The 14,433-nt window shown below is 44.3% G+C and overlaps 1 protein-coding gene across 4 annotated transcripts in view; it reads left to right on the forward strand.

Moving 5' to 3' along the window:
- Nucleotides 1-14,433, forward strand: part of LOC126297394 (uncharacterized) — a 532,788-nt gene that overhangs the window by 479,735 nt on the left and 38,620 nt on the right. For all 4 annotated transcript variants that reach the window (XM_049988137.1, XM_049988136.1, XM_049988139.1 and 1 more), the window contains exon 12: nucleotides 7,808-7,952. In XM_049988137.1, coding sequence (XP_049844094.1) covers nucleotides 7,808-7,952 — 145 coding nt within the window. The remainder of the gene's footprint in view (nucleotides 1-7,807; nucleotides 7,953-14,433) is intronic.

Raw genomic sequence — 14,433 nt, forward strand, 5'->3', positions numbered from 1 at the left:
ACAGAAAACATGTCTGAGCTCAATCACGTGGAACTCATATATATTGAGAATTAAGTCACTACATGCTGCAAAAAGAAATAGAAGAGAAAGCAGTGATAGGAGAAAAAGCAACTTGGAAGGAGTTCTACATTCAACTATACTAATATGCTAAGAGAATGTGCAGCAGAGCCAGATGAATAAAGGAATCTTTCAATGAATTCGTGAATCGCTTTACACCTACTGTACACAGAAAAGATACTGTTAATATAATCATTGGCTTTTATTTCCTAAGATACTGTGATTGATCCATAAACATGAAAAGAGTAAGATACAAGACTGTAGAGAATAGAATAGGTAATGCTGAAAAAAAAAAAAGACGCTCCTGAAAATAAAAACTAACCAGCTGTGGTATTATGACCCTGCACTCACACTTAGTCAAATGTTTCGATAGCTAATTGCTGAATAAGTATGAAATATGTAATATGTAACATGTAACTACTCCCCTGAGTGCACTTCAACAGAGGATTCCTTTCATTTGTCTATCCTGATATGCTCATGTTTGTATGGTGTCACAATATCAGTTGTTGACATGCCCGCATGTTGGGAAGCCACATGGTGCTATATATTGAGCAAGTGTCAATACTTCTAAAGCTCTGCAGCCTCCTTCAGTATACAGGGGGTTTGGGCTAGAGGGATACAAAAACATTTGTGTGTATTTCAGTACCTGTTAAGGTTTATAACTTTATTTATCTAGCATTGTACACAGGATCTCGGACTTTTTAGGCATGTTGGTACAATTCAGTGTGGGAACCATTTGTACCTTGACAGATATCAAAATGGTATGCATTGTTACTTTGTGACAAGAAGGGCTCTCAACAGGGAAAGTGTCCAGACATCTGGGAGTGAACCAAAGCGATGTTCTTTGTATATGGAAGAGATACAGACAGACAGGAACTGTCAATGACATGCCTCTCTCAGGCCACCCAAGGGTTACTACTGCAGTGGATGACCACTACCTACAGATTATGGATCAGAGGTACTCTGACAGCAATGCCACCATGTTGAATAATGCTTTTCATGCAGCCCCAAGAAAGACTCAAACTGAGCGCAATAGGCTGCATGATCTGTAACTTCACTCCCAATGTCCACGGTGAGGTCCATCTTTGCAACCACGACAACATGCAGTGCAATACGGATGGGCCCAACAACATGCCAAATGGGCTACTCAGGATTAGCATCACGTTCTCCTCACTGATGAGGGTCGCATATGCCTTCAACCAATCGTCAGAGACATGTTTGGAAGCAACCCAGTCAGGCTGAACACATTACACACTGTCCAGTGAGTGCAGCAAGGTGGAGGTTGCCTGCTGTTTTGGGTTGGAATTATGCTGGTGGTCATGGACGGTGCCATAATGGGTGTAAGATACGTGAATACCATCCTCCAACCAGTAGTGAAACCATATTGGCATCGTATTGGCGAGGCATTTGTCTTCATGGACGACAATTCGTGCCCCCATCGTACACATCTTGTGAATGACTTCCTCCCAGACAGAGACATCGCTCGACTAGTGTGACCAGCATGTTCTCCAGACACAAACCCTTCTGAACATGCCTGGGATAGCTTGAAAATGGCTGTTTATAGATGACGTGACTCACCAGCTACTCTGAGGGATCCACACCGAATCACCATTGAGGAGTGGGACAATCTGGATCAACAGTGCCTTGGTGAACTTGTGGATAGTATGCCACAACAAATACAGGTATGCATCAATGCAAGAGGATGTGGTACTGTGTATTAGATGTACCAGTGTGTACAGCAATGTGGACCACCACCTCTGAAGATCTGTGTGTATGGTGGTACAACATGCAATGTGTAGTTTTCATGAGCAATCAAAAGTGCTAAAAGTGCAGAAATGATGTTTATGTTGATCTCTCTTCCAATTTGGCGACGCAAAACTTTTTTTGATTGTGTGTGTGTGTGTGTGTGTGTGTGTGTGTGTGTGTGTGTGTTTGTATTATCTTCATTTACTACTTACCTAGTCTTTTGATACACACTTAAATTTGCTACAACAATCTCATTGCTGTGAACTTGTGTGTCGAAGAGTTGAGTTTATTTTGACTGCTTATGCTAGTCTTTTCTATTAGACAAACAAGCAAATTTTCAATTCGTTGGTGAAGAAGAGGGAGCTGTGCCAGTAAGTGAAAGTGTTTGTCTCCCAGTGTGGGAACCACTCAAAGCATATTGAAATATGGATAGCTAAGATGATTGTTCTTGTAGCTTAGCTCACGAGTATGAAGATGGCACATGCGTTGTTTCATGTAGATCCCTGGAATTAAATGAGAAGTACTGAGATAGCGTAGAGCCTTTAGAAGTTCCACTCAGTTGGTAGATAACTGGTTGAATGTAAAATTTATGTAGATTAAGGCTTTTCAGTGTAACTGTTCAACACTAGTTACATGTTACGCATGGTTAAGTGTGCCATATTGGACCCCATGATTGTTACAGCAGCAGTATTGTGACTGTCAGGTTTCAGACCACACACATGCACTTAAGTATGGTATTTGAATACTATAAATAATTTTAAGGAAAACTTAGTGGGCAGCACTGAAGTAACAGTGATATTCAATGGAAGATTATGTGATGGAAAGTAATAATAGGTGCCTGAGGAGCTTCTGCGGGCAGGTAATTTGCCATAACACCTGACAGAGCTCCAGGCTTCATCTGTCAGATTTTTAAGGTGTCTTTGGTCACTTGCACCTTGGTTGCATCCACAGTTCACAATAAAAGTAAACAGTAAAACTAATTAAGTAGATTAAGGCAGAGTGGTTTAGAGAAAAGTTCTTGAAAATTCACCGTGTGAAATATACAATGACCCTAACATTAGTATTAAATTAAACATATTTTTACGTGATTTTGCATTAATTTTTCCAAGAAGAATTTATATACAAATACAAACTCTGCAAAATTGCTACAGATGATAGAGGCACTTTATTTATGTAGTGTAGGCCCACAATGGAGCATTTGACTGTCCATATTCACTATTTTCTTCAGAATGGTGTTTAGACATATTTTCTTGTGTCCTTCCTTTGTTCCCAAAAGATTTTTGTTCTTTCCAACCTGGCTGTCTTTTCTTCGTCGATAATGGAGTATAGTTTTTGACTGAATGTTTTTTTACTTTCTTGTATTCTTGCTCCTTAGAATTATCTTCTCTTCTGTCTTCAGTTTTTTTGTAGTGTTATTTTTAGCTCTTCAGACCAGTCATCATAAGTTTTATTTTTTCCAAGAGAATTGGAGTAGTGTTTCACTAACTTGGTTTGTAATAATAATGACATATGGCAAAAAAGGTAGTTCTAATTTTTGCATTATATTTTTACTTTAATATTAGATTACTTTGACCTATAGCATTCGTGAAAAGTTATTGAACTGTGCTCAGTGGCGGTTACAGAAAACCTCGAGGAGGAGATGCTACCTTTATTTTTACTGTAATAGAAAATGATCAAATCACATGCAAAGTTTAAGAAAGTTTTATTTAAACTGATTATACACACATACAAGACAGTGCCATCTTATAATATAAAAAAGTTACAATTGTTGTTCTCTTCCTTAAATTATGAATTCTATGTGCCTATTCTTTCTGGCAAATTGATTAATTATGAGTCTTGTAGCAATATTTTTACTGAGAAATTACTGTGAATTACTAGTATTAATACTTCACAATCAACTGATCACTCTCGCTCTTCACTAATCTACATGCCTGCACTTACTACCAGTAGGACTTTTTACTTATTCATTCTTCAGTCTTGATACGTCTGCTTCTGGATGTAAACTAGTTTCGTATTGGGTGAATAGTCTGTATGTATAATTTTATGTATCAAAGGTTCTCTGTACAAGAAAACAGTAGAATATTCACAGCTTTTCTTGAACAAATGCCAGACAGAATAACATATCAAGATCACTAGAATAGCCGCGACTTTTCTTATAGGTATGTGTTAGCTATCTATGTGCCAGACAGAAACATATTTTATATGACGACATGGACACATTTGCTGCATAGGAAAGTAAAACTACTTGATAACTCTATTCAGTCGAGTCGACTGATAAAAGAAACAAACCAATAGCGTGCGGACTGACTGGCAGGGTTGGTGCAGGTTGCCAACCCAGGTGGCCACTATAAGTGGACCTGTGAACTGTATGGACATAGGATTTCTGAAATCGTGTGCATCATGAGTGAAAGTACATGAATTAGAAATGTAAATACTACTATATAAGTATTTAATAAAGCATGCAGAGGTTCGATCAACACAGATCATTGAGAAAAAATTCTAAAGTAGGCTGTAAAAAGTCATTTTAATAAGAGCTGTCATGGGTGAGACATACTGTTGAGACAACTGAATTAATATGAAGTATAATTTACAGAAAATATAGGTGATGGTTCTGGTGCTACAGAAGAATGCTGAAGTTTAAATGGGTAGATCACATAACTAATGAGGAGGTATTGAATAGAATGGGGGAGAAGAGAAGTTTGTGGCACAAGTTGACTAGAAGAAAGGATTGGTCGGTAGGCCATGTTCTGAGGCATCAAGGGATCACCAATTTAATATTGGAGGGCAGTGTGGAGGGTAAAAATCATAGAGGGAGACCAAGAGATGAATACACTAAGCAGATTCAGAAGGATGTAGGTTGCAGTAGGTACTGGGAGATAAAGCAGCTTCCACAGGATAGAGTAGCATGCAGAGCTGCATCAAACCAGTCTCAGGACTGCAGACCACAACAGCAATGTAGGTGATGGTTCAAATAGTTAGTTTTTCAGTTAGTGCAGATGGAAAAAGCAGTTCAGTGAAGTAGCAGTGTGTAGTAAATTTAGTGTAACAAAAATGTCGTTACCATTTGTTTTTAAAATATAACAAATACCTTTTAAAAATTGTTCTGTAGCATTTTAACATTTTTTCCATGTGTTAAAATTTCACTTTCACATGTTTAGAACATAATTAATTAATGAAATTGCTTCAGAAGAATTGAAATTGCCTCTGTGAAGCCGAACCCCCCACCCCCGCCCCCACAACTACCAAAAAATAACTAGGCATTTTCCCTTGTTGATGGTCCTCTAAAAATTTTGTGGAGATTTACTGGAGCATTATCACTGTGTGAAACAATCAGTTTACTTGACAGGTGATTTTAATGCAGGTACAGTCATCATAGTCGTGGTAAGCTGTGAAACAATTTCATACTGTCAGTATGTTTGAAAGTATGTGACAGTTCATGATTCAAAGAGTATAGTGTTCTAAATGAAATAAAGGACATTATAAACATCACTTAAGAGCTTCTGCTTAGAGAATGTACTAAACCTCCAGTCACAGATAATCAACAAATTGCAGATTTTTTTTGGGTGTTCATTGGTAAGGTATTTCTGCTGTGCCATGTATAATCCATCATGAAATTAATCAGCAACAATTAACACAGGGATGAGAACAATACTGATGCTCAAAAATACAAAATTCTGAAGAAAAATTATATAGGTAATCTTGTAGTTGAAATTTCTCTCCGAAAGTATACAGTTACGAAACAGTTCAGCAATCTGCCTGAGGGACTGGAAAGTGCTAAACAGTAATAATGTATTTCGATTATAGTGAAAGATACTTCTTCTCAACTGGAACGTGCATACCGGTGTATCTATTGTACAAAGAATAGTCGAAATCAAGTGGGGAAAATACTGCAGGTTACTTTTGCTTACCATAAAATCAGAACAATAAATGAACATAGTAATAGAGCAATATTTGAAATATTGAACTTCATCTGCAGGATTCTAGGTTATCTTTAAAGCTAAAATATCTTGTTGTTGAAGCTAAAAATTGATGCAGATCGAGATGCTCTCTCTATCCCTGTATAATCATCAAGCAGTAGTGATTTTGGAGCAGAAATTTTGCTTATGAGGGAAGATACAATGATCAGCACTAAACATTTGATATTTTTGACCAAGTGTCTTTCAGTGAATGAACTATCATGATGTGGGTGGAGGAACTATAGTCATCTTCCAGAATATCATAAACAGTACCTAATGATCACTGAGCTGTTGTCGTCAATGTGAATTTAATTGCCCCTGGGTTATTTGGATGGAGAGCTGTTAAATTAAATCTGTAGGCCAGCATTTACAAATGGGTCTCATAGACATTCACCTCTTTAGTCAAAATTCATGATGCTTGACAGTTCGGTAACAGTTAGCGAGAATGGTGCCGATAGCCTATTAAAATGGTTAACATAATGTAGTGTGTTTTCTCATTCATTAGTCAGATGAGAACTTAACATCCCAAGCATACTCAAACAGCTAAAGAAAAAACCTCACACATGTAAACTGCGCTTATTCTCATTTTGTGTTAAACTGAGAGTTCCATTCTGAATTCTTAGTCTGACAAAAAATTAACCAAGACTTTGTGCCTGCCTACCTACCTACCTACCTACCTACCTCCCCCCCCCCCTCCCCCCCCCCACCAAACACACACTTGTTGGTGTATGTCATGAGCTAAACAGTGTAGTGTCATAAGAATACACACCACAGTCAGTTTCTTGTATATCTGCAATATAAGCTGGACAGATTAAACACACAAGGTCAAGGTCAGGTCTACAGATTTATCATTACAGAGAACTCCTTAGTAGTCTACAAATGGCACTGAGATTGTGAATGACTGTTCAGTGATGGTTGGCAGAGTGTAATAATATTCAAGACAGTCATCCTTCACTCCTTGTTTCCAGCAACAGGTCGGGTTTGTGTTTGGTGGACATCCAGAGAAACACACATGTTGGACTGTTTACTTTCTACGACTAAACCTTGAAATGGCTCTTTGATGGTGTGGGCTGCAGTTTGTGTGTGTTCCATTGGCATTATTGTTACCCCCGAGGGACAAATTATGGTAGAGGATTATTCTGACATTTCAGGTGGCTGTATGAATTGCATGGTATTCACATTGTTTCCTAAAAGTACTTTTTCCCTCAGGTGTGATAGTAGCACACATTATCATGCCTGCTCTGTTGAGGCTTGCTCTGTCAGAGTTTGAACATGGTGATGCACTCACACATTTGCTGGTCTGACCAGTTTGGTGTCTTAAACATGACCAAACATTTGTGAGCAATTTTAGTGCATGTTAAAGTTATTGTTTTTTGAAGTCAGAATGAGATGGCTGTAGCATTTAACCTATAACAGTTGTCGAGAGTCAGCTGGCAGTATCCCCTAAAAACAATTTGTTCAAATGAAACTACAAAGACTTAAAACAGCTATGAATGTACATGGGAGGTAAACAAAGAGAGGTTCCAGTAGATAATCAGTTCTCCAGTAAGGAAATGACTTGCAACAAAATTTTTTTATGACCTACCCATTGATACAAAAGTCTGACAGACAGAAAAGTAAAATTTGAAAACAAACTGAGAAAGTTTCTCTTCGACAATGTCTTCCATTCTGTGGGAGAATTTATATTATTGTAGTGTGTAAAAAGTGGTGGGTACGAGCTACTAACTTATATCTGTATACCTTTTTTGCTTAAAATGATGATGATATGATCATCATTTATTTAATTTGCAAAGTGAATCATTATGATTTATCATGCAAAATGACCAATGGACCAGGAAACTAACAACCAACCTATTTTCCTGTGGAGAGGAGGGGGAGGGGGGAGAGGGGAAGATGGCAGTGTATTTTCATTTCATTGCTCAATCTGCACTGCTAATTGTAAGTGAATTACACACAGAGGTATTAAATTGGACTAACATATCCATTGCATATAGTAAGTCCTGTAAACAACTACAAATGTACTAAAATTTGTGCATTATTGATTGCAGAGTGGGCTATGTCATCCAGGCCACTGAGGTCCCTACCTCTTGGTGCTGCTGCAAACAGTCAAAACAGTTCAGTAAGGGATGTTTACCTTGGAGGCTCATGCCATAACACAACATGGAGAGAGGATATAGCAATTCCCATGCTGAAGTAAGTATCAAAAAGTGTTACTGTGTAACTTTCTTGGCTTTTTGATCACAGGTATAATCTTGTTATTCATAAAGTACACAAATTGAGGTTCTTTGGACACATAAGAATATCTTGAAATTTCTTCACCTCACAATCTTGAGGTTTCAGGTCAGCTAACTGAAAAACACAATTTGTAATTTTGAATGTTTTTTGGTCAATGATTGAAAAGTTTTTGGAAGAAAAAAATAATTTTCATCCAGGTTTGTAAGATCTATCACCTTTTTCGTCAATCTATAAGACAAATACATATATCATGCACTCAGTGTGAAATATGTGTTACACATTTCCCAGCTCACCAAGTACTTAGTGTGGCAACATAAATAATAAGCAGTTATTACACACTATTGTGGTCAAAAATATTGTTTGCATGTAACCGAGGTATCTTTAGTGTAGTCCGTAAGTGTAGATATTTTTTTTATTATTTACTAGACCATTCCCTCCACCAATGTCATCGTGGACCCTCTTGCTATTTCCAAAACCTTGGGCAGCCATTATACCGATGTTTTGAGCTCTTCCCACTATCACCCTGCCTTCCTCCATCAGAAATGAGCAGAGGCAGCTTGGGCAATACCCTTCTCTTCTCCGCATTGTGAGTGCTACATTGCCACCTTTACTATGAGGGAGCTAGATCATGCTCTGTTCATCCTGATCCTCTGCCCCGGGGCCAGATACCATCCACGTTCAGATGTTGCAGAACCTTTCTCTTGCAGTCAAGCACTTCCTGCTTAACACATACAACCACATCTGGCCCCCCTGCAGGTTCGGGGGTTATAATAGGCCCGCGGTATTCCTGCCTGTCGTAAGAGGCGACTAAAAGGAGTCTCAACCTTTTCGGCCTTATATGATGGTCCCCTGTTGGGTTTGACCTACATCTCTCAAAATTTTCCGAAGAGCAAGCCGATTGGGGAAGGGCGCCTTACTTGGTGCATTGTGTCCATCTTGCGATCAGACCTTTCGCCAGCTTATACACCGTTGAATTGCAGTCCTGTCAGCTCTCCCACTCTTGGGTATGACTCTGTTTCTGCGTGCAGATTACACCTTGCACTGTGCAGTGCCTCTTTCTGCACCGACGGCCACCATGGACCACATGTTACCTAACATCCAGCAAGGTAGCCAGTCCGTTGTGGTGGGGCCGCCATGTACCCTATTGGTTGTAGCCCCCTGACAACACAGGGATCGCTCTACTAATGCCTGCGCAGGTAACTCCCCACATATGCCAAGGATTAGATGCCTATCCTCCTGGGGTATTGGGACTCCCGGCAACGGCCATCCTGCCAGGTGGCTCTTGCCGTGGCTGGGTGGCGCCCGTGGGGAGGGCCCTTGGTCGGAGTAGGTGGGATCAGGGCGGATGACCCGCAATGAAGCGTGGTACATCGTCTCTCGCTGGTGGCCAGCCGCCAGCAGTCTCTAAGCGTTCTCGGGCTCAGTTTAACGCTCAGAAGTATGATCCGAAAATGTTCCCCTGCCTGCCACACTGTGGGAGGGAGGGGGGCTCTACCCACCGAGTTGCTCCTGCGCCACCTACCTCAGGAGCAACATCATCCCACCCTTTGGGGACGTCCGTCCCCACTTCTAAGCTGGAGAAGTGTCCCACTTCTTCGGCTTCTCACGCTCGCGAGGGGTCTCTTGCGTCCCTCCCTTCCCAGGTTTCCGCCAGCGAGAAGGCTGACGACCGACAGTGGCGTAAGTGCCCGCAATCCACTGGTCATAGGGCTTCACGAACCTCCTCCGTCCCGGAGACTGAATCGGTGAAGCCCTCCCAGCCGGTGCGACCCAAGGAACGGCGTGAGAAACCCAAGAAGAGCTCTCAGCCCAAGGAACTCGGGGTGGCAGCCATCCCACCGCAACCTTCCAGCCCTGCGTCTGAGGATGCGGTGGAGATTCTGGCGTCCGCTGAGGACCTCAATCTCGCCGGTCCATCAGACGCCATGGAAAGAACTATCACAGGTGCTAAATTGGAGGCAGCAGGTGACCCAGTGGCGTAATCTCCCTTCCCAGTCCCGTCACACCATTCTCAGCCATGGACAACACCATCCTCCAGTGGAACTGCAGCGGTTTCTTCCACCATCTAGCTGAGCTCCGCCAACTTATCAGCTTTCACCCTTTCCTCTGGATTCCTCTGCATTGCTCTGCAGGAAACTTGGTTTCCGGCAATGCAAACCCCCGCCCTTCGTGGCTACCGGGGTTATTATAAGAACCGGGCAGCTTATGAAAGGGTGTCTGGTGGCGTCTGCATATATGTCCTGAACTCTCTTCACAGCGAGTCTGTACCTCTCCAAACACCTTTAGAGGCTGTCGCTGTTCGGGTGTGGATGCCACAGGCTGTTACTGTCTGCAGTCTTTACCTTCCACCGGATGGTGATGTCGCGCAGCATGTCCTGGCTGCTCTGTAGCCCAATTGCCGCCACCTTTCTTGTTACTGGGGCGACTTTAACGTCCATAACTATCTGTGGGGTGGGTCGGTGACAACAGGTCGAGGCGCCATCGTTGAGCATTTATTGGCGCAGCTCGATCTCTCAATCTTAAATAATGGCCCCTTCACACACTTCAGTGTGGCGCATGGCACATACTCCGCCATTGACCTTTCCGTCTGTAGCCCTAGCCTCTTATCGTCTGTGCAATGGTGAGTGCATGACGACGTGTGTGGTAGTGACCACTTTCCAATCTTTGTCACTGCAACAGAGTCAGTCTTCTGGGCACCCTAGCGGATGGGCTCTGAATAAGGCTCACTGGGACTTGTTCTCCTCCACTGCCGCTATTGAGCCTCTCTCTAACGATGCCATTGATGCAGTGGTTCAATCGGTCACCACCGGCATTGTTACTGCCGCCGAATCTGCCATTCCCCATTCATCTGGGTCCCCTCAGCGGCAGACTGTGCCTTGGTGGTCGCCTGAGATCGCTGAAGCGATTAAACCTCACCGGCAGGCGCTCCAGCGTTACAAGCGACATCCCTCAATCGAACACCTTATCGCCTTCAAACGGCTGCGTGCGCGAGCCCGCTGCATTATCCGCCAACGAAAGCAGGAGTGCTGGGAGCGGTATGTGTCCACCATTGGCCTCCATGTCACTCCATCGCAGGTCTGGGCCAAGATTCGCCGCCTCTATGGCTATCGGACCCCTGTCGGCATCCTTGTGCTCTCACTGAATGGAGCAGTTTGTACTGACTCCGACGTCATTGCAAACCGCTTGGCAGAGCACTTTGCTCTGAATTCTGCTTCTTCCAACTACTCCTTGGGCTTCCACTCCATTAAAGAGCGGATAGAACGTCGGAGTCTTTCTTTTCGCACCCACCATCCTGAATTGTACAATGTTCCATTCAGTGAGTGGGAATTCCGCAGTGACCTCTCCGCTTGTCCTGATACTGCTCCTGGCCCAGATAGCATCCACTCTCAGATGCTGAAACACCTTTCAGTGGACTGCCAGCAACGCCACCTCGACCTTTACAACCGCATTTGGGTCGAGGGTGAGTTTCCGTCGCAATGGCGGGAAAGTCTTGTTGTCCCCATTCTGAAACTGGGGAAGAACCCTTTGGAGGTGGACAGCTACCGTCCCATTAGCGTCACCAACGTTCTTTGCAAGTTGCTTGAATGGATGGTGAGCCGGCACTTGAATTGGGTACTGGAGTCTCGGGGCCTTCTGGCTCCGTCTCAGGGTGGGTTCCGTAAAGGCCGCTCCGCCGCTGACAATCTGGTGAGCCTGGAGTCGGCCATCCGTACTGCCTTTGCCCGCTGTCAGCATCTGGTTGCTGTCTTTTTCAACATGCGGAAGGCGTAATACGACATGGCGTCATCACATCCTTTCTACGCTTCATGGATGGGGTCTTCGGGGCCCTCTGCCGATCTATATCCGCAATTTTCTGTCGTATCGTACCTTCTGCGTGCACGTTGCAGCCTCATATAGTTCCTCCCAAGTCCAGGAGAACGGTGTGCCACAGGGTTCTGTTTTAAGTGTGTGTCTGTTTTTTACTAGCTATTAACGGGCTCGCTGCGGCCGTGGGAAATTCTGTCTACGCTTCCCTGTATGCTGACGACTTCTGCCTTTACTACAGCTCTATTGGCATTGCAGCTGCTGAACGTCAGCTACAGGGCACAATCCGCAAGGCACAATCTTGGGCTGTAGCGCACGGTTTTCAGTTTTCGGTAGCCAAGACCTGCGTTATGCGTTTCTGCCAGCGACGCACTGTTCACCAGGAGCCGCGGCTTTATCTCGACGGCGAGCTTCTTACAGTGGTAGAGTATCATAGGTTTTTGGGGATGGTTTTTGATGCCCGGTTGACTTTGCTGCCTCATATTCAGCAGCTTAAACAGGCGTGTTGGCAGCATCTAAATGCTCTGCGATGCCTGAGCCACACCAGGTGGGGCGCCGACCGATCTACTCTCCTACGGCTTTACCAGGCATTAATCCAGTCCCGTCTGGACTATGGGAGTCTGGCTTTTGGCTCAGCATCCCCATCTGCATTGTGGGTGCTGGACCCAATCCTCCACAGCGGAATACGCCTTCCCACTGGTGCCTTCCGGACCAGACCTGTGGACAGCATACTTGTGGAGGCAGGTGTCCCTCCATTGCGGATACGACACCAACAATTACTGGCTGCTTATGCTGCCCATGTTTTTAGCTTGCCCGGGCATCCAAATTATCGTGACCTGTTCCCGCAGTCCGTCGTCTATCTGCCAGAACGTCGGCCTCGGTCGGGTTGTCCAACAGCTTCTCTACGGGCTTGGGTGTTTCCCTGTACCACCTCTTTTCCGGGCCCCTCTGCATACACCCCCATGGTGTGTGCCTTGCCCTTGCCTTCGGCTCGACTTGGCACAGGGCCCGAAGGACTCAGTGCCTCTGGTGGCCTTCCGACGGCGCTTTTATTCCATCCTGGCCACGTATCAGGGCTCTGGCGTTGTCTATACTGACGGTTCGATGGTTGCTGGTCATGTCGGTTATGCACTAACTCGAGGGGATCATTCTGAACAACGTTCGTTGCCAGCTGGCTGCAGTGTTTACACTGCTGAGCTGGTCGCCATCTTTCATGCCCTAGAGTATATCGGCTTCTGCTCAGGTGAGTCCTTCGTTATCTGTAGCGATTCCCTGAGCGGTTTATGAGCTCTTGACCAGTGTTTCCCTCGTTCTCGTCTGGTGATGGCTATCCAGGAGTCCCTGCATACTCTTGCCCGTTGCGGCAGATCTGTGGTCTTTGTTTGGACCCTGGGCCATGTTGGGATACCCGGAAATGAAACTGTTGACTGCCTGGCAAAAGAGGCCACTAGTGCACCATCTCTGGAGATTGGCCTCCCGGCGACTGATTTGTGGGCATTATTACGCCGCAAAGTTTTCGATTTATGGGACACTGATTGGCGCAACCTGCCCATGCCAAACTAACTCCGCCGTATCAAGGAGACGACTACTGTGTGGCGGTCATCCATGTGAGCCAACCGCAGGGAATCAGTCGTCCTTTGTCGGCTCCGCATTGGCCACACCCGACTCAGCCACAATTATTTACTGTGTCGTGAGGATCCCCCTCTTTGTCGTTGTGGGGCGTCCTTGACGGTGGTCCATATTCTGTTGGAGTGTGCCCTTTTATCTGTGCTCAGGCAGACTTTTGCGCTGCCTGATACGCTCTCTGCGCTTTTATCTGACGACTCTTCCATAGCGGACGTAGTTCTGCGTTTTATTTGGGCAGGGGGATTTTATCACTTAATGTAAGTGTGTGAGTTTTTGTGTTGATTCTGGCCTATGGCCTACAATTTGTTGTTTCCCCCCCCCCCCCCCCCCCCCCCCCCATGAGTTTCTCGGGGTTGGCTTTTCCCTTTTTGTTTGTATGGTCGCCAACCACCGTCACACTGTGTGATTTTAGTTTGTCTTGTCTGGTCTTTGTCTACGTTTCTCTTGTTCTGTGTCGTCTGTCTTATCGTCTGTTGATCGTTTTTATTCTCTGTGGGTGTTTTTAGTATTTGGAAAAAGGGACTGATGACCGTAGCAGTCTGGTCCCTTTAATCCCCACAAACCAACCAACCAACCACATCTGGGTGGAGGGCACATTTCCTGGATGCTGGCATGAAGCCACACTCATACCTATAGCTAAGCCTGGTAAGGGCTGCCAGCCCATCTCTTACCAGCTGTGTTTGCAATGTGATGGAATTTATGATTCCGGTATGGTGGCTTGAGTCTCACCATTTACTAATGACTGCATAGTGTGGATTTTGAGCACAGCATTCTGCCGTTTACCATCTTATTACTTTTTGCACCCATGTCATGAATGGTTTTCTGCAGAAATCCCAGACTGTGGGAGTGTTTTTCGATTTGAGGAAGGCCTAAGACACCTGCTGGAGTTCTGGTATCCTCCGTACTCTTTACACATGGGGCTTCCATGGGCACCTGCCCTGTTTTCTTTGAGCATTTTTACAAAACTGAGTTTTCAAGATGCATGTGGGATCTGTGTTGTCCGATACCT

Source organism: Schistocerca gregaria, chromosome X (genome assembly GCF_023897955.1).
Source record: "Schistocerca gregaria isolate iqSchGreg1 chromosome X, iqSchGreg1.2, whole genome shotgun sequence".
NCBI lineage: Eukaryota > Metazoa > Arthropoda > Insecta > Orthoptera > Acrididae > Schistocerca > Schistocerca gregaria.